General features: G+C 44.1%; 1 protein-coding gene across 2 annotated transcripts in view; it reads left to right on the top strand.

Annotated features, from left to right (window-relative positions):
* Positions 1 to 17,632, top strand: part of ADAMTS12 (ADAM metallopeptidase with thrombospondin type 1 motif 12) — a 373,547-nt gene that overhangs the window by 198,631 nt on the left and 157,284 nt on the right. For both annotated transcript variants that reach the window (XM_024755783.1, XM_024755782.1), the window contains exons 4-5: positions 6,700 to 6,896; positions 7,822 to 7,905. In XM_024755783.1, coding sequence (XP_024611551.1) covers positions 6,700 to 6,896; positions 7,822 to 7,905 — 281 coding nt within the window. The remainder of the gene's footprint in view (positions 1 to 6,699; positions 6,897 to 7,821; positions 7,906 to 17,632) is intronic.

Genomic DNA, 17,632 nt, shown 5'->3' with positions numbered 1-17,632 from the left:
ATGCTTTGTAAGCCAAGACCAGTCAGCCTTTGGAGAGTATATTTCATTTTATTTTTTCAGGTTCTCTTATTTATGTCCACAGTCCTAAACCTGGGGGGTTCTTTCTTTTGACGTATACTAGTTACTAATACTTAGTTTATGTAACTGCACTTGTTTGTCTTTAAAGACAGCTGTTTTTACTTTAATAGTGACCAGTTTTGAGAAATGGATAGTCTATTACTGAAGTGTAAAAATATTTTTAGTCCCCAGTGAATGAGGTAAATTTTTTTTTTTTTAATGAAAATAAGCTCCCTGGCTGTGAAATGTGTATTTAGGTCTTCTGCCCATTTTTGGATTGGGTTGTTTGTTTTTTTGTTATTGAACTGCATGAGCTGCTTGTAAATTTTGGAGATTAATCCATTGTCAGTTGCTTCATTTGCAAATATTTTCTCCCATTCTGAGGGTTGTCTTTTGGTCTTGTTTACGGTTTCCTTTGTTGTGCAAAATCTGAGGCATTTTAAATCTATCCAAAGCCAGCCTGAAGAGATGAACAGGTCTGGCAGCTCAGCCATCATTGCTAAAGGACATGGCTCCAGCATTGACCTTCAGCTCTGTTGGGAAAGGCCACAGTGTTCTGCCAAGAAGGGGATCTGGTTGCAAGTATGTGATGGCAGCCAGCTGCTGACAGTGGTGCATGGGCAATGGAAAGATGTGTTGGCTCAACTCTGACAACACCAGAGCTGACAGGTCCCTGAGAGATGGTGATATCTAGCGGCTTAAAGTTGTGTTGTGTGGAATCCCCCTCAGGGTCATCTGCCACAACCCAGTGATCAGAGCCACTTTCTTTTCTTTGCTTTTTGCGTAATCTTTGTTTGAAGAAAAGGTTCCATAAGTGAAATAAAATTTTAAAGTGGGAGTTCAGTTCATTTTCCTCATTACATTGGGGTGGAGTTGGGGGGACCGGTGATGAGAACATTTGTCCATGGTCACAGAACTTGCCGGTGGCTCAGTGCAGAAGTGGTTCAGACCAGGCCCATAGGGAGTGAGTCCCATAGGGAGTGGGCCTGTACAAAATGTCTAGGGCCTGCCACACTTAAGACATTCTTCTTCCCTTTTCCAGGCAAGTGGCGCCTGGGAATTCCACCCCCATCTCTATGCCACCCATCTAAATAAGATTCAGACTGACTCACCTAAAATGCTCACCTGCTGCTTAGTGGCTATGAGACTTTGAACAAATTTGAATAAATATAACCTCTTCGAATCTCATTTTTCTCACTTAAAAATGGCAATAATAAGACTTACCTCAAAACTTGTTGAGAATTAAATACAGTTGGCCCTCCCTATCTGAAGGTTCAGCCAACCACAGATTCAGCCAACCTTAGATGGAAAATACTCCAGAAAAAAAGGAAAAACTCCAGAAAATTCCAGAAAGCAAAATTTGGATTTGTTGCTCACTGGCAACTATTTGCATAGCATGTTATTGTATTTATAACTATTTACATAGCACTTACATCATATTAGGTATTACAAGTAATCTAGAGATGATTTAAAGTATACAGGAGGATGTGCATAGGTTATATGCAAATATGATGTCATTGTATATAAATGACTTGAATATTCATGGATATTGGCATCTGCAGGGGTTCCTGGAACCAATTCCCTGTGGATACAGAAGGGTGACTGTAATAAATGTCAGATCTGAAAAAATGTTCATCACAGGCCTGGCTCTTGATAGGCGCTCCGTCAGAGGTGGGCATTAGTGCTTGTGTTCTTCCTGAGCTGTGTTTCAGGAAACTCACTCATGCTGGTGGCAGGAAGGTGGGAACAAGGGTACTAGGTCTCACTTATCTGGAAGTTATAGAATATGTGCCACAGGCCTGGCAAAGATTAACTTGAGAGGATCTTCTTGGGGGAAACTGGATCTCAAACCTGGCAGTGGGTACAATTCATGGCCAACTTCCAATTAATGATAAACAGTTCTAAGCTAGTCAGAAATCTTCCTTCTCCGTGGTAGCTCTGCGTATGAGGCAGCAGAAGAGAATCCAGATGAGGGAAGAGCTGAGTTGGGGTAGGAGACAGAACCTGGAGCAATTCCCTAAGCAGAAGAGGTAGCTTCTTGAAGCTACCAGCATGCTAAAAAGGCACCCTTGAAAGTACAAGAAACTATAATTTCCAGAGTCTACTGCTCTGTGTTCACTTTCCCTGCTACCTGATAATACTCGAGCTGCCTCCAGGCAACTTCCTCAAGGCTTGGTCTGTTCCTGTCTGAAGGTGACCCTGAGTCTAAGAGAGAGGCGGCAGTTAAAGTCTCCGCTACCTGAGAAAGCTCTAAATGAGAGTGAGCTTTGTGAAGAGCTGCCTAAAGCATTTGGGAAAGGAGAAAAACAAAAAACAAAAGCTGAATTATTTGTATTTCCCAGGGATCTTCAGGGCCTCTGCTGTGCTAGTGTTCAGGGTGTCCTGGACATCTCAGTGGACCCTGAACACATCCCTGCTCTTCCTTAGCTTCTGGTTTAGGGAAGTCATTCCTGTGTCAGGTCAGGAAATCATCTGTACTTACACTGCCCACTTGGCTAGATTTCTTCCCTTAAAACAAACACTTCCCAGTCTCAGTGTGGAGAATCCTCTAACTGAAACAGTCCTCTCAGGGAGAAAAGTAAACAACTCTTGCAGTTCTTCTTTATTTGTGATTCATAAATCTGTTCCAATTCATCTTTAGTTTTTCCTTCACCCATGCAGCAAGCATTTACTGGGTGTCACTGTTTGCCAAGCACAGTATTAGGCACTGGATACAAAGCTAATGGAGCTCTGGCCCTTTAGGTACTTAATGCCTCACTGGACATTCCCCAAGCAGCAGGATATCACAGCAGGGTAGAAAGTGCTCAGAAGCTATCCCAGCCCAGAAGAGGGATCTCTAAACAGAGTGTGTGTGGTATGGAATGGACTGTGTCCTCCTGAATTTCCCATGTTGAAGCTCTAACCCCCAGTGTGACTGTATTTGGACATAGGGCTTTTAGGAGGAAACTAAGGTTAAATGAAATCATAAGGGTGGGGTCCTAATCCAATTGGATTGGTGGCCATATAAGAAGAGGATGAAAAAGAGATCCCTCTCTCTCTCCACATGCACACAGTGGGAAGGTAGCTGTCTGCAAGCCAGGAAAAGAGGTCTTACCAGAGCCTGACCATGCTGGCATCCTGATCTTCCAGCTTCCAGGACCGTGAGAAAGTAAATTTCTGTTGATGGTATTTTGTTGTGGCAGTCTGAGCTAAGATAATATGTTTGTGTGTTTGAAGGGCAGTGGGGCGGTGGGGTGGGGAGATAGGAACTTCCCAGAATTGTTGGCACCTCACCTGCCTCCAAAGCACTGTCCGGCTTTGTCATCAGGCCTTGAAGATAAATGTGTAGGGCTGACTTCTTGTAGTTCATAAAATTTCTTAGCCAAGTCTGGGATGACTTCCTCAGGACTCAGCAAAGTCAGCCTAGATATGTACAGTCCTGTCTCCCAACTCAGTCCCAACAGGGCCCAATTCAAATCCCACCACTTTTGGCACTATCTGTAATAGAACTGATATCTCTCTCCTTGGGAATTATTTGAAACTTGATCATGACATTTTCATATGTTCTTGTTATCTTACGCGCAGTTAGATTGACTGTCACATAAGTGCGAAGATCATGTCACTTATTTCTTTGCCTCTATTCCTAGGAAGGTAGAGTAGGGCTTGCGCATAGAGCCTGGTCCACGTTGTTGCTGTCACCAGACAGACTTGGCTGGATCTAGGCTCTGTTGTTTACTACGTGACTCTGGGAAAATTATTTAACCTCTTTGAGCTTTGGTTTCTTCATCTGTACTACGGTGATAATATTAGGGCTTATAAGATGGATTTGATGGCACAGTGAGTGAAGCATTATGTATAGAGTGCTTACCACGGGATCTGGCCTTTAGCACATGTTGGTGTAGGTCTTGTTGAAAACTTTTTGATATTTGTCTTTACCAGACCCCGTCTCTCACTTCCATGTTTCCTCCTGCAAGACCATTTACTGAGTGACTCACCTATTTGCTGGAAAAATGAAGATAACCTGATGGGCTTTAAACTCTGTTTCTTAATATCAAGGAGATAAAAGGTAGAGGAGGTAGAGTAGAGAAGGAGAAGTGAGAAAAGAAAGAAAGGACTGGGAGAAGCAGAGAAATCGCATTTATTCTACCAGTGTCTTACCTGTGCCGGCCTCCTGCCATTCCTGACCTTAGACACATTTGGGCCTGAGGAGGTGGGAGCGGGGAACGACAGCCAGCCAGGGATCCAAGGCTGCAGCCTGGAGCACAGGGTCCTCTTTAATGAAAGGGCTGCATACTGCACGGTGTCTGCCAACTGCAGTGAGCTGAGGGCTATACAAGGGGGCCAGCGCCCAGGGAAGGGATGCAGAGCCTGTGGAGCCAAGGGAGAGGAGGGGACCGTGTGACCAAGGGCTTTGTGAGGGCACTGGGTTGCCCGGGTAGGTGAGCTTGTGGAGAGCACTGAGCATCCTTGCGCCTTGGAGGAGACCCATCCCCACACGGCAAAGACAGGAGACCGAGAGAAGGAGATTGCACCTCACCCATGTTGGTAAGGTTCCTCTACTTGGCCCAGTCTTCTGACACCCCTCCCAGAAGCACAGACCCCACCTGAGCTCAGGGTGGCTTGTTTCCTGGCTTGTGCAGAAAGATTTAGAAACAGGTTGTAGTTTGAAAATGTTCCCATGCGCTTCAAAAAGAGATGAAAGGATGAGAGACAGGAGGTCAGTAGGGGTTCAGAGTTAGAAACCATCAGTCAACTCTCTGGAGAGTCCTTAGGGAAGCCATACTTACCCATGCAAAGTAAGGGGAGAAGGAAGATAGAAAGTTGTTCTACCGCAGATGAGGGGTTAACCGTCTCCTTGTTTGTAAGTCTTCACAGCACTTCCCCCTAAGGTTTCTGCAATCCTGAATTATTTTTCAAAAGTCTCATATCAAAGTACAGCTTTATTATTTTCAAGGAAAACTCACAGTAATAGAATTTGAATTTATTTAGCCCTATGGTCGTGTGTCATTTCTTTTGTAAATATTACTCAGTGTAGTGTGTTCTAACTTCACATATAAAGCAAAACTGAGGAACCAGGATGGGTTACATAGCAAACCAGTGTAATCAGCTCTACAATCCAGAGAGCACTGTGGGGAGAGGAGAGGATATGGTTTTAGTTGTCCCTATTCCATGTCTGAGGCAGGGTCTCAGGAGGAGGTGTGGTTCTAGCCCGCTCGGAAGAACAGGACCAGACTAATAAGTGGAAATGCCAGGGAGGAGGTTCCAGCTCACTGCAGGAGAGAACTGTGAGTTGGTGCGTGCCCCCAGCACCGGAAGCATTCAAGCTGGGGCTGGGTGGCCATCACCAGAGAGGAGGAAGCGGGTGTGAGCTTTGCTGTTCTGCTCTCCTGTTCTGCCCCGGCCAGCGGTCCAGGACGCCGATGAGAGTAGCAGGTGTGGCTGTCTTCCTGATAGAAATCTTCAAAGACTGAGACTGCTTCTCCCTCAGCCCAGGCTCCTTTCCTTATTTACTCTTTTGGTAAAATGATCTTTTGTCAACCCTCTAAACCATTCTGAGCCCACTGAAACCTTTTAGACTTGACCACAACTTGGGTTAAACCTCCCAATGTGTGAAGTAGCAATTTATTCTTATTTTGGTTTTAAAGAGACCTCTTTCAGGTTTCAAGGAGGTGCTTCTCAAACTTCTGGGAGTTTGAGAATGATTCTAATTCTCTTCATGATTCTATAGCCTCTTCTGGGTTTTGCCTTCCGGACTATGATCCTCATATATTGTCTTTTCCATACTTAAACCTGTGAGTCACCTTGAGAGTTTTACTGTGCTTCGCTAGATCTTTTCCAGCTTTTTAAAAATACCTTCGTGAAGTAGGATATCCTGAACCACGTGCAGCTTTTCCAGCTTACATTTCTGCAGGTTTATGCATATTTACTCTGTGGGAGGCAGTGTGGTGTATATGAAAATGCGTGATTTTAGGGCATAGAAAATCCTGGATCTTCCATGGATGTTATGGGCTGTGTGACTTTGGGGAGTTATTTAACCAGCCACTTTGAGCATCAGTTTCCGCATTTGCAAGATGGAGATAGCAGTAGGCACCTCAGATGTTCATGAGGATAAACAACTTGGCTTTTCTTTTTAATATTTATTTATTTGGCTGCACTGGGTCTTAGTTGAGGCACGTGGGATCTTCGTTGCCACATGCGGGATCTAGTTCCCTGACCAGGGATGGAACCCAGGCCCCCTGCACTGGGAGTGTGGAGTCCTAACCACTGGACCACCAGGGGAGTCCTGCAACTTAGCATTTTAAAGCCTAGTACCCTGTCTTGAGTTCAGTAAGCCCCGAATAATTTAGAGGAGAAGGAGCTGGAGAAGGAGAAGAAAGTTCCCATTCTTGATTATAATATCTTTTTAATGAGGGACCTGTTTAATGAAACAGGTAATAATTATTTCAGAGCAGTATATTTGAACCTCCCTGTCATATTCCAATTTCACTTATCTGGGTCATATTCATTTAAACTGATCTCTTCTTCCATTCCAGTCAAATAGATAAGAATGTTGTATTCATGTATTATTAAACATAACTTAAACTTACAGCCTTGCATCTTTATAAACATAACATATGTGAGAGAGATAGAGAATGAACCCCCTATCTTCTGGTTAATGTTTAGACAGTCTTGGCACCTCCCAGAAGCAAGAGCTACAGCGAGAGAAGTGGGAGAGGAGCAAGCTGCCAGGCAGAAGCCTCTCTCGGCGTTCCATCAGCAAGGAGAGGTGGGTGGAGACACTGGTGGTGGCCGACACGAAGATGATTGAGTACCATGGGAGCGAGAATGTGGAGTCCTATATCCTCACCATCATGAACATGGTAGGTCAGACCACGTGGGGACAGGGGCAGCTGGTAAATAGATACCACTAGAGATGCTCCATCCCCCAAATAAGAGACCTTCTTTTGATCCCTTTTTTTTTTTTTTTTGCGGTACGCAGGCCTCGCACTGTTGTGGCCTCTCCTGTTGCGGAGCACAGGTTCCGGATGCGGAGGCTCAGAGGCCATGGTTCACAGGCCCAGCCGCTCTGCGGCATGCGGGATCTTCCCGGACCGGGGCACGAACCTGTGTCCCCTGCATTGGCAGGCGGACTCTCAACCACTGCGCCACCAGGGAAGCCCCCTTTATTTTTATTTATTTATTTTTTGGCTGCACAGCTTTTAGGATCTTAGTGCCCCGACCAGGGATTGAACCGGGCCCTTGGCCCTGAAAGCACAGAGTCCTAACCACTGGACTACCAGGGAATTCCCTGGTCCTTTTAATATATATATATGTATATATTTGTTTTTATATTTATAAATATATTCCATGCCTAGATAATTAAGGACAAATTATTCTTTCTCTTAAAAACATGTATCCTAGGAAAACTTACGTATCATGTACATTTTCTACTAGTTACTTATCAAGTGACTCAATCATTTTAGTATGATTTTTTCCTCACTGATTTATATAAGTTCACAAATGAGGAAACAGACGAAGAACTAGAACATGATTTCTTCAAGGTAGTTGGAGCTAGAATTGGAATAAAGTTAAGGACCCCTAATTTGAAGCTTCCGTTTTGCCTTGTAATGCTTCCTACTTTCCCATGTGTCCGTATCTCACTCATCTTTGCACTCCACCAAAAATTCCTGATCTATAAGATAAGGAATTATTTCAAGTACATTACAGTTCTGTTTCTTCCCCTCCTCCAGCATTTATCTGTTCTCTGTTCATGTGAGGCTAACGGTTTTCCGTTTCTGACTCTAGGTCACCGGGTTGTTCCATAACCCAAGCATTGGCAATGCCATTCACATCGTTGTGGTTCGGCTCATTCTACTTGAAGAAGAAGAGGTAAGGAATAGTTTCCCCAATGGTCTTGTGACCTGGCTTTTCACACTCCCTACCTGCTTCCTTCAGAAGAGCTGTGGATGGACAGGAAAGAGGGTACCAGAAAGACGTTTGGAAGCCCATCCGTGTTATTTTCTTGGGAATTCAGGGATGTCAAGTGGGAGATAGAGAACGTTTCCAAGATATACAGACTTGAAATCATCTGACGGTCTTTGTATCTAGTAACTCACAAATCAGGTTGACAACAGTGACTAAGAATGTTCCACAGTGGAAACAGACTAAATCATGTTATGGCTGGGTGATTCAAATAAAAGTTAGGAGAGACATGGAAATACTGAACCTTTTACACCGTTTATTTACCTCTTGCATATTAATACATGTCTCTCGGATCTGGGCCCGCTTGTCTCTCCGCAATTTTACTTGGGGATTCTATCTCTTCTCAGAGACTTAGAGATCATGTGTATGCTGAGACTCAACTGATACCTCAAGCCCAGACCTCCTACTTGAGCTCCAGACTTACATCCAGTTGCTTATTTGACATCTCAACCTGGATGTGTTCTACTCCACTTGAACTTGGAAACTTAGTCCAAAGTGGAATTCTTGATTACTCCCTGCCCGAATCATCTCAGCCCTGCCTTCCACCCTTCCCCTACCCTCCATCTTACCCATCTCAGTAAACGGTGCTGTTGTGTACTGTTACATAAGCCTGGGAGTCACTCTTGCTTCCCTCCTTTCTTATTTTCCACGTTCCACAGCAAGGCCCACCATGCTCCTACCTTCAAAGTGCATCTCAAAATCACCCACTGTTCGTCATGTCCACAGTCATTGTGTTGGCTTATGGCTTTTATCATATCCTGCCTGGACTACCACAGTGAGATCCCAAATGCTCTTCCTATCTTAAGCCTTCCCTGACACCCCCAGCACCCTAATCCGATCTCTGCGTAGCAGTTAGAATGGCAATTTTAAATACAAATTGAGTTGCTCCACTGACCAAAACTATTTAATGGATTTATGTTGTTTTTAGAACAAATTCAGCATTTCTTACTGCGTCCTGCAGAGATATTCACGGTCTAGCCTCCGTCCACCTTTCCATTTTCTCCTTGTGTCACTCTCTGCCTCGCTTACCCCACATCCCCCCACTCTGCCCCCCCCGCCCCCGCACTGGACTTCAGATAGGCTCCAGAACACGCAAGGCCCCCCGTCAGCCTCATGGCCTATGCACTTGAGGTTCCCAGTGCCTGCATCACCCCTGCCCTAGCTCTGCTCATGGCTGGCACCGTCTCACCTCTCAGGCCTCTGTTGAAATGCTGCCTCTTCAGAGAGGTCTCAATGACCAGCCTACCCAAAGCTGGTCTCACTTAACTGTTCTCCATCACAGAAAGTGATTTACTTCCTTTATTGATACCACTCTTGCAATTCATTAACAGTCTGCGTATTTGTTTTCTCTTTTCTTGTTTATCTCAGCCACCATCAGAATGTGAATTCCATGAGAGCTGTGACTATGTCCCTTTATCCTTGACTTTGTCTCCAGCACTGAACACAGTGCCTGGCCATGAATGAATGAATAAATAAATGAATGAAGTAAAATTTAGTGAATGACTGAACCAGCCAACCTGATGAAATGACTTTGCAATCTATAGCACTTAGCCAGCAGCTGAGATATGTGAAGAAGGGCACCGTTCAGATCTTCATCAGCAAGAGATCTGAGGTCAAAATGCTCAGGGCAGGGTAGATTGCTTTCGGAGTAGAAGCCTCCAGGCAGAAGATTTTAAAACAACGATCTCTGGAGCCTGATCCTTTTTCCTTCTTCTCCCCTCTACCATCACTATTTCCCTTAGTCACTCAAGATATACTTTGGGTATCTTGGAATACCGATGGATATATTATTTCCCTTCCTGTAAACCTTTTGTTAAGAAAATTTACCCCACACTTAGAAACCAGGCAAAACAAAAACTATGTGTCCTTTCAGTGTCTAACATGACCTATCTCACTCTATGGGAATGTAACTTTGTTTGATTATTATTCATGATTGATTAGGGTCTAGACATGGTAAAGTTAGGTGTTAACATGCAGGAAACTGATAGAGTACAAATGGGTTTTGGACAGTAGAGATGGAAATGATTTGTGTCCAGCAAGAAGATAACTGCAAAGACTATGGTTTTATTGGTCTGTGGAACATTATGTAATTTTGTATCTAATGTAGCAGTCTTAGGCCAGCATTCTTTTTTTTTTTTTTAAACTGACTATAGTTGCATCAGTTTCATGTATCTGCCTTCGAACCAGCTTTGCCATCTTGCCTGTCTCCTTATTAGTGAGTTAAATATATCTTGAACATGTGCTCACTATATATCTGTCTGAGAATTATGTTTTTAACTTTTTGAAAATTATACCTGGATACCTTGGAGGACAAATTTTTAATACTGTATAATGGCCTAGCATATATGCATGCTTAGCTACACAGGGAAAAAAGGAAGGTTCTTCTGGGTGTGGGAAGGAAAAACCTTTACCCTCTGCTGTTTCAACAGCAGCACTAGTGGGAGCTCAACATGTGGCTTCTGTGGATTTTGGGCCCCTTTTAACTCTGTAGCTCTTCATTCCAGGAAACAATGCCGCCAAAGTCTTGCTTCCAGTGGAATCCTTTGAAAGAACTGGATTGGCCATTACCTCTCTGACCCCATCACAGTTACGTTGTTTTTCTTCTTCCCTTCCTCATTTCGCAAGTACAATGAGACACAAATGATTTGCTGCAAAAATCCACGGCTTCCTTTCTCCCACTTGCCAAATATCTTCCTCATTCAAGCTTTTATAGAATCTCCAAGGGGTACAAGGTTCATAATTTGACAACAGAATGGCCAGCTCATTGGAGAGTTGCAATTCACAATTCTCATTTTCTTGATTCCCAGATCATGGCTCTAACTATTCTTCACATCTTGGACTAATGAGCAACCCCATCAACAGCAAACAGCAATGATTCCAGCCCTTAACTTACATCAGGGTAGTGGCCACGGGCAGAAAGTACAGTGTGAGGTACTGGGAGGTGACTGCTCTTGAGCAAGGAGACCTGAGTTCGAGTCCTGACTCTGTCATCATCCCGTAGGTAACTCTGAGAAAGTCACATCATTGCTCCATCCCTCCTTTTTTCTTCATCTGTAAATGAGAAGCACGTTGTGGTACATCAACTCTGTCTCATGCTGTGCTAGCTGGTGAGGGTACAACTATGAATCAACGTCATATTTCTGATTCTGAGGAGCTTAGCATCTCCTGCACAAAGGCACAGAATAGAAAATTTCAAATTGAGCTTGTCATGAATACAAAGAAAAGAAAAAGAGTACCTGGGATAAGGAAGGATACTTGGATGTCTATGCTGGGTTTTAGAGGACGAGAAGAAATTAACCAGTGAGGAAGGACATCCCAGGAAGGGGAACCTAGAAGTAGGGACAATAGCCTTAGTGCTTAAACTAAGCACTAAGCATGCATATATGCTAGACCATTTATCTGTGAGAGGCTGTGAACACACCACTGATCATGAACCACAAAATGGGAGGCTCAGAAACCTTGTGAAAAAAGGAGACAATGAGATTTTGTCGCAGGCAGGAGAGAAAACAGCCAATCGAAACCTGCCCACCTCCGTTCACACCTGGTCTTGTTCCAGTGTTACCTGTCTCTGTGCGTGACATCATCATCCTTCCTGTTGTAGGAGCCAAAGACCCAGAAGGCATCCATGACACCTCCTTCTGCCCCCTCCACCCCGTATCCAGCCCATCATCACGTACTGACAGTTTTCTCTGACCGTCTCATTTACATCACTTTAATTCAGGATACAGTTATCTCTTTCCTGGGCTATAGTTGTATGTACTTTCTGGTCTGCTTGGATTCCTTTTGATCTTGTTTTCTCATTGCAGCCAGGACGATCACAAAATGGTAATCTGATTATCTCTACCCTCCTGACACCCCTTTCCAAAGCCCATCCCTGGTTTAAAGCAATCCAGTGTTTTCCTGATTCCCTCTCTGATCACTTACTATGCCCTCCTTGCTCTTGAGATAGAGTGATAGTCTTCTACTTATCATGTTTTCTCCTGCTGCTGGTCTTGTCGTTGCCTGGACCGTCTTCCTTTTTGACTTCACTTAGTTAACACCTTCATCCTTCAGATCTCAGCTCAAGTGTCTCTTGGCTGGGGAAGCCTTCCCTGGTGTCCATGTCCAGTAATATTTTATTATATACTCCCACAATACTGCATTTCTCCTTCATAGCACATATCCGAGTTGTAACTTTACATCTATTTGCCTGACACACTTTCCTCCGTTAGTGTGTAAGACTGGGTCTGGCAAAGGTTGGGTCTGGTGTTGCTTGCCACTTAGCCCTACTGGTATATAACAGATAAGAGAAAGAGTGAATGAGTGAGGCCAGCAGTCAGTGGGTGAAGATAAATGGCCAAGTCATGACAAGCCTGTGGCCCCATAAAGGGGTTTGGATCTAATCCTGTGGGAGTCTCTGGCTGATTCCAAACTGAGAGATGAAATGGAGAGAAAGGCATTAGAGAGATGGCTCTGAGGCTCTGTGGGAAGTGACATGAGGTGGGGAACACTGAGGTAGGTCTCTTCCGTCAGTGACTTTCTATGGCTCTCATCTTTCTTATTCAAAGTCATACCTGACAGCTAACACCATTTTGGACTTCATTTTCTGTGGTGGGTTCCAGAGACTTGGTGGTTAACCTACATACATAAAATACAGTTTCTCTATGTCAGTTACTGCCATGTAAAAAACCACTGGGGAATTTCACCACATTTTGAAAAGAAATTAGTCGGATGCAGTACTAATTTGGGAGCATCCTGGAGACGTCTCAGAGAATAGAGGGTCACATTTTGGACCAGTGGAAACTCAGGTACACAAAACCATGAGCTGGAAAGATTTGTCTAGCATATTAAGACATCATGGTGAGATGAGATTGGCCATGCGTTGATAATTTTTGAAGCTAACTGATGGATTCATGGGGATTTATTATACTACTCCTTCCACTTTTGTATATGTTTGAAATTTTCCATAATAAAAAAGTTTTTAAAAATTAAAAAAAAAAAAAGACATCAGGGGCCAAGAAATCAGAGTGGCTTCAGAGATGAGCCAGCTTGCTCTCTGTCCTATCCTGCCTCCATCCAGCCCTAAATCAAATTCTCATTTCCACTTTATGACCCTAGTCCTATCCTTTGAACTTCCATTCTCCCTCAAGGACTCGGACACAAACTTAACCTTTAGCCCTTTCCACTTTAGACCAACTCATTCAATGGCCTCCCTGCTCTACTTTTGGGCTGCGGTTACGGATAGGATTGCTCCCTTCCCTCCTACTCTTGTGAGCAGTTAACATTGTAGTGAGCACAGGTTTATAGTCAGTCCCCCCCTCTTTCTAGTCATGTAACCTTTGGTAGGTTACTTATCTGTGTCTCCATTTCTTCATTTGGTAAATATTTACTTCCTAGGGTTGCTATGAGAATCAAACATGTTAATTCATGTAATAGTCAGCCTCGTATCTGGCTTGTAGAAACCACTCCATCAGTGTTATTTGTCAGTATCATTCTTATTCTTACCATTGTCATCATCATCAGGTCCCACAACAACCCTGGAAACTTGTTACTATAATACTCATTTCACAGATGAGGAAACTGTACCAAAGTCCTTGACAGAAAACAAAAAACCTAAAGGAGAAGATTAGAATCATAAGAAGTTGGAGACTTCTTTTAAGAACAGGATGGAGACAAAACTGTGTTGGGAGAGAGTTGGGATGACGCCAGCCAGATGGGCCCCAGGTCGCTGTGCCATTGAGGGGTAGAGCCTGCGGGTGTCAGGCTGGCTTGAAGGAGCTGCAGTAGGGCTGACAGACGGGAGGGAGATGACTTTTCACAGAGGATTTCGCTCTTGGTCTCAGAGTGATTTAGTGTTGGGTTCACTTCTGTGAGCCTCTGGGGTTAAAAGCCTGTTAACTCCGGCAGTTCAGGCTGGTGACTTCCCTGCCCCCAGGGTGATTTGTGGGTCTGTTATAACCTATAGAACTGCTGCTTTTTCAAGATAAATGTCAAAAATAAGGTAAATGAATTCATACATTCATCACTTTTTTAAAAAATCAAGTATCTCGGGCTTCCCTGGTGGCGCAGTGGTTAAGAATCCTCCTGCCAATGCATGGGACATGGGTTCGAGCCCTGGTCCGGGAAGATCCCACATGCCGCGGAGCAACTAAGCTCGTGCGCCACGACTACTGAGCCTGCGCGCCTCCTGCGCGCCTAGAGCCCGTGCTCTGCAACAAGAGAAGCCACAGCAATGGGAAGCCCGCGCGCCGCGACAAAGAGTAGCCCCTGCTCGCTGCAACTAGAGAAAGCCCACGCTCAGACACGAAGACACAGTACAGCCAAAAATAAATTAATTAATTTTTTAAAAAATCAAGTATCTCTTCCTTTGATCATCAGATGAGTTACTCCACGTTACTGCTTTTCCCTTCTCCGCCTGTTCTCTTTCTTCCAGGAACCTAAGCCTGGCTAGCGGAACATGATCAGATTGTGCGTTGAATCGCAAATTCTCAAGGAAATCAATGCATGATTTTTTTTTCATTGTAAAGAGAGAGCTTACAAAGAGAACAACTTATGATAAAAGCCATGTTCTTGCAAAATCATCTTCTCTCTCCCATTTGGGACTCTTTCTGCGAGCCACCACTGATTTCCTCTAGGTCACCTGCCTGTCCAATCAGGTCATATACTCAAATAAATAGGAAAGGGGAAGTGGGAAGTGAATTGGACTTGTTTCAGAAAATGAGGTGAGAAAAAATGATGAAAGAACAAAAAGGGAAATCTATTTTTGTTTTCAAAGGAAATACGAAAAAAATTTGTCTGGATGGGGGTTTGTTTTGACAAGCTCGAATAATGACGAGGATGCTTTATAGGAAATGTTTAGTACTGTACAAGTCTCCCCTTATTCATTGTGTGCCAGTGTGATCGCTCCAAAGCTCTTCTGTTTCTTGTGTGTGCTGAGGGCTGCATGGTGTTGAGGTGTAGCTAATAACACTAGCCAAGGCTCCTGGGATCAAGTGCATTCAAGAAACTGAGAAAGTGTTGGACTTAACCTCTTATGAGACTTGGAGATAAAAAGGCTGAAAAAAGTGGTGCTTAATTCAAACTTCCTGGAAGAGTCACGACATCTAGCAGACAAGCAGTAAGCACTGAACTTGTGTTAAATGCCACAGATTGTAGATGAAAGTTCTGCACAAGGGCAAGGCACCCAGCTACAAATGACCAGCAACTCAGTTAATTACACTTGCTTTGTCTGTAAGAGGAGCTGACAGAGGCAACAGGGAGAAAGCAAGCAAGATTTGGGGGTAGACTTTGGGCCAATATTTTTTTTCTCATGTCAATGAAAATTCAATTAACTATCAAGTTAAGAAGATTAAAAAAAGGAAATTTTAGTTGAGCTAAACTGAGGGTTATAATCCGGGAACAGATTCTCAGAAAGCTCTGAGAATAACATCACACAGTTTTAACATTTTAACCTAGTGCAGCAAGTGCTGTGAACCAAGATGCACAAGATGTATTTGTAGGAAACTACTCCAGATTGGGGGCAGGGAATGCTCCTTGGAAATGCCCCAACTGAATCTTAAAGAATTAATGGATGCTGAGTAAGTTAAAGGGAGTAAATGATGAGAGAAAGGAGGTGTTCTAGGCAGAGCAAGCAGCCAGAAGAAAGCAAGGAGAGAAATAACGTGTGCGTGGGCCTGGGGGAAATGGTGATACAGGCAGTTTGAATGTTGCTGGAACATAAACTATGAGGTTGAAAATGAAGGGAGGGCTTCCTGGAGGTTAGACTTTAAAGGGTCTTGAGTCTTACATGGTGATATGAGCAGACTTTGATTTTGGCTAGATTAACTTGGCAATGGCAAGGAGGATAGATTTATCTAATTTTTTATTTTATTTATTTTTTTTGGCTGCGTCGGGTCTTAGTTGCAGCACACAGGGTCTCTGTTGAGGCATACGGGTTTTTTCATTGTGGTGTGGGCTCTTCCTTGTGGTGCGTGGGCTTCTCCCTAGTTGTGGCATGTGGGTTTTCTCTTTCTAGTTGTGGTGCACAGGCTCCAGGGCGCGTGGGCTCTGTAGTTTGTGGCACGTGGGCTATCTCGTTGAGGCACGCGAGCTCAGTAGTTGTGGTGCGCGGGCTTAGTTGCCCCGCGACATGTGAGATCTTAGTTCCCTGACCAGGGATTGAACCCACATCCCCTGCATTGGAAGGCGGATTCTTTACCACTGGACCACCAGGGAAGTCCTGGGAGGATAGATTTAAAGAGAAGAAAGAAGGAAAACAATTAAGAGATGCTGTAAGAATTAATCCAGGCATAAAATGATGAGGGTTTGAGCTAGGGCAGTTGGGAGTAAAGATGGAGAGGAGGTTAAGTTAGCAGCACATCATGACAGATTGGGATGCCAAATAAGGAGAGAGGAGAGAACAGCAGGAGGACACTGATGGTGGTTCCTGTAACTAAGAGGATGCAAGAAGAATAGCAGGTTAACGTGGGGAGAAAGGATTTCAGGGTTGCTGAGCTGTGGGTACCTCTGGTGCCATCTGGAAGGGGGTGTCCATCAAGAGATCTGGGTACATGAGTTTGAACTCCAGGAGAGGTTTGTAATGAGATTGAGATTTGAGAGTTAATAGTGTATAGGTGATTTCCCAAAATACAACTGTGATTGAGAGTGAACTAGCAATGAGCCAAAAGCAGGGCAGAAGAGCCCATAAAGGAGCCCAAGAAGTGGCCAGAGAGTAAAACGAGGAAGGAGAGCTGGGGATCTTGGAAGGAGAGGGTCTCTGCCTGTGTTTGTCTCCTTCCTGGTGGTGGGAGTGTGAGGTGCAGGAGATAAATAAGCGATAACCATTGATAGGTGAATTGCTAATTCTTTGCAGTTATTCAAACAGAAGGGTTAGAGAAGTCTTCAATAGTTTGGAAACCACCATTCCTGGATTAGTAGCTGCATACCTTGCATCACAACCCTGCTCTGCCAAAACCTGCTGAATTACTCCCCTCTCTGGCCTGGATTTCCTCACTGTTTAAATGAGAGGATTGGGTTTATAGTTCCCAAGATCCTTCAGGGAAATGGGCTCGTAGTAACGATGGGAAAATTGGAGGCAGATTTTATGCTGCGGCATCTGGAAGATGACTGCTTTCCCCGTGACGGTGAAGATATGTCCTTGCTGACGCTGAATTTGGCTCAGAATCCAGGGACAGTGGATGTTTGTAAACATTCACTTTTCCTCAAACAGACACATGTGGATTGGTATGTAAGTTCTTCCAAAATCGTGAGTCCAGCCAATGTAGCTGCTAAAGGACAATATAGCACAGGGAGATCAGCTCGGTGGTTTGTGACCAGCTAGAGGGGTGGGATAGGGAGGGTGGGAGGGAGGGAGATGCAAGAGGGAGGGGATATGGGGATATATGTATACGTATAGCTGATACATTTTGTTATAAAGCAGAAACTAACACACCGTTGTAAAGCAATTATACTCCAATAAAGATGTTAAAAAAAAAAAAGGACAATATTAAAGGAAAAAATTTATTTTTTCCAGTCTGGCAATATCCCACCTTGAGCTGTGTGCCCCCTCCAGGGACTGTGAGCCGCAGGAGGACATTCTGAGAGGGGCTCCATCTGCTTCTGCCTGTGTGGCCACCTTGGCTCTAACAAGCTTTTACATTCGTGGCTATTTAAATAG

The sequence above is a fragment of the Neophocaena asiaeorientalis genome, unplaced genomic scaffold (genome assembly GCF_003031525.2).
Source record: "Neophocaena asiaeorientalis asiaeorientalis breed wild unplaced genomic scaffold, Neophocaena_asiaeorientalis_V1.1 scaffold93, whole genome shotgun sequence".
Lineage (NCBI taxonomy): Eukaryota > Metazoa > Chordata > Mammalia > Artiodactyla > Phocoenidae > Neophocaena > Neophocaena asiaeorientalis.
Note: the sequence above shows the minus strand (reverse complement) of the source record. Positions and strands in the feature narration are given on the sequence as shown.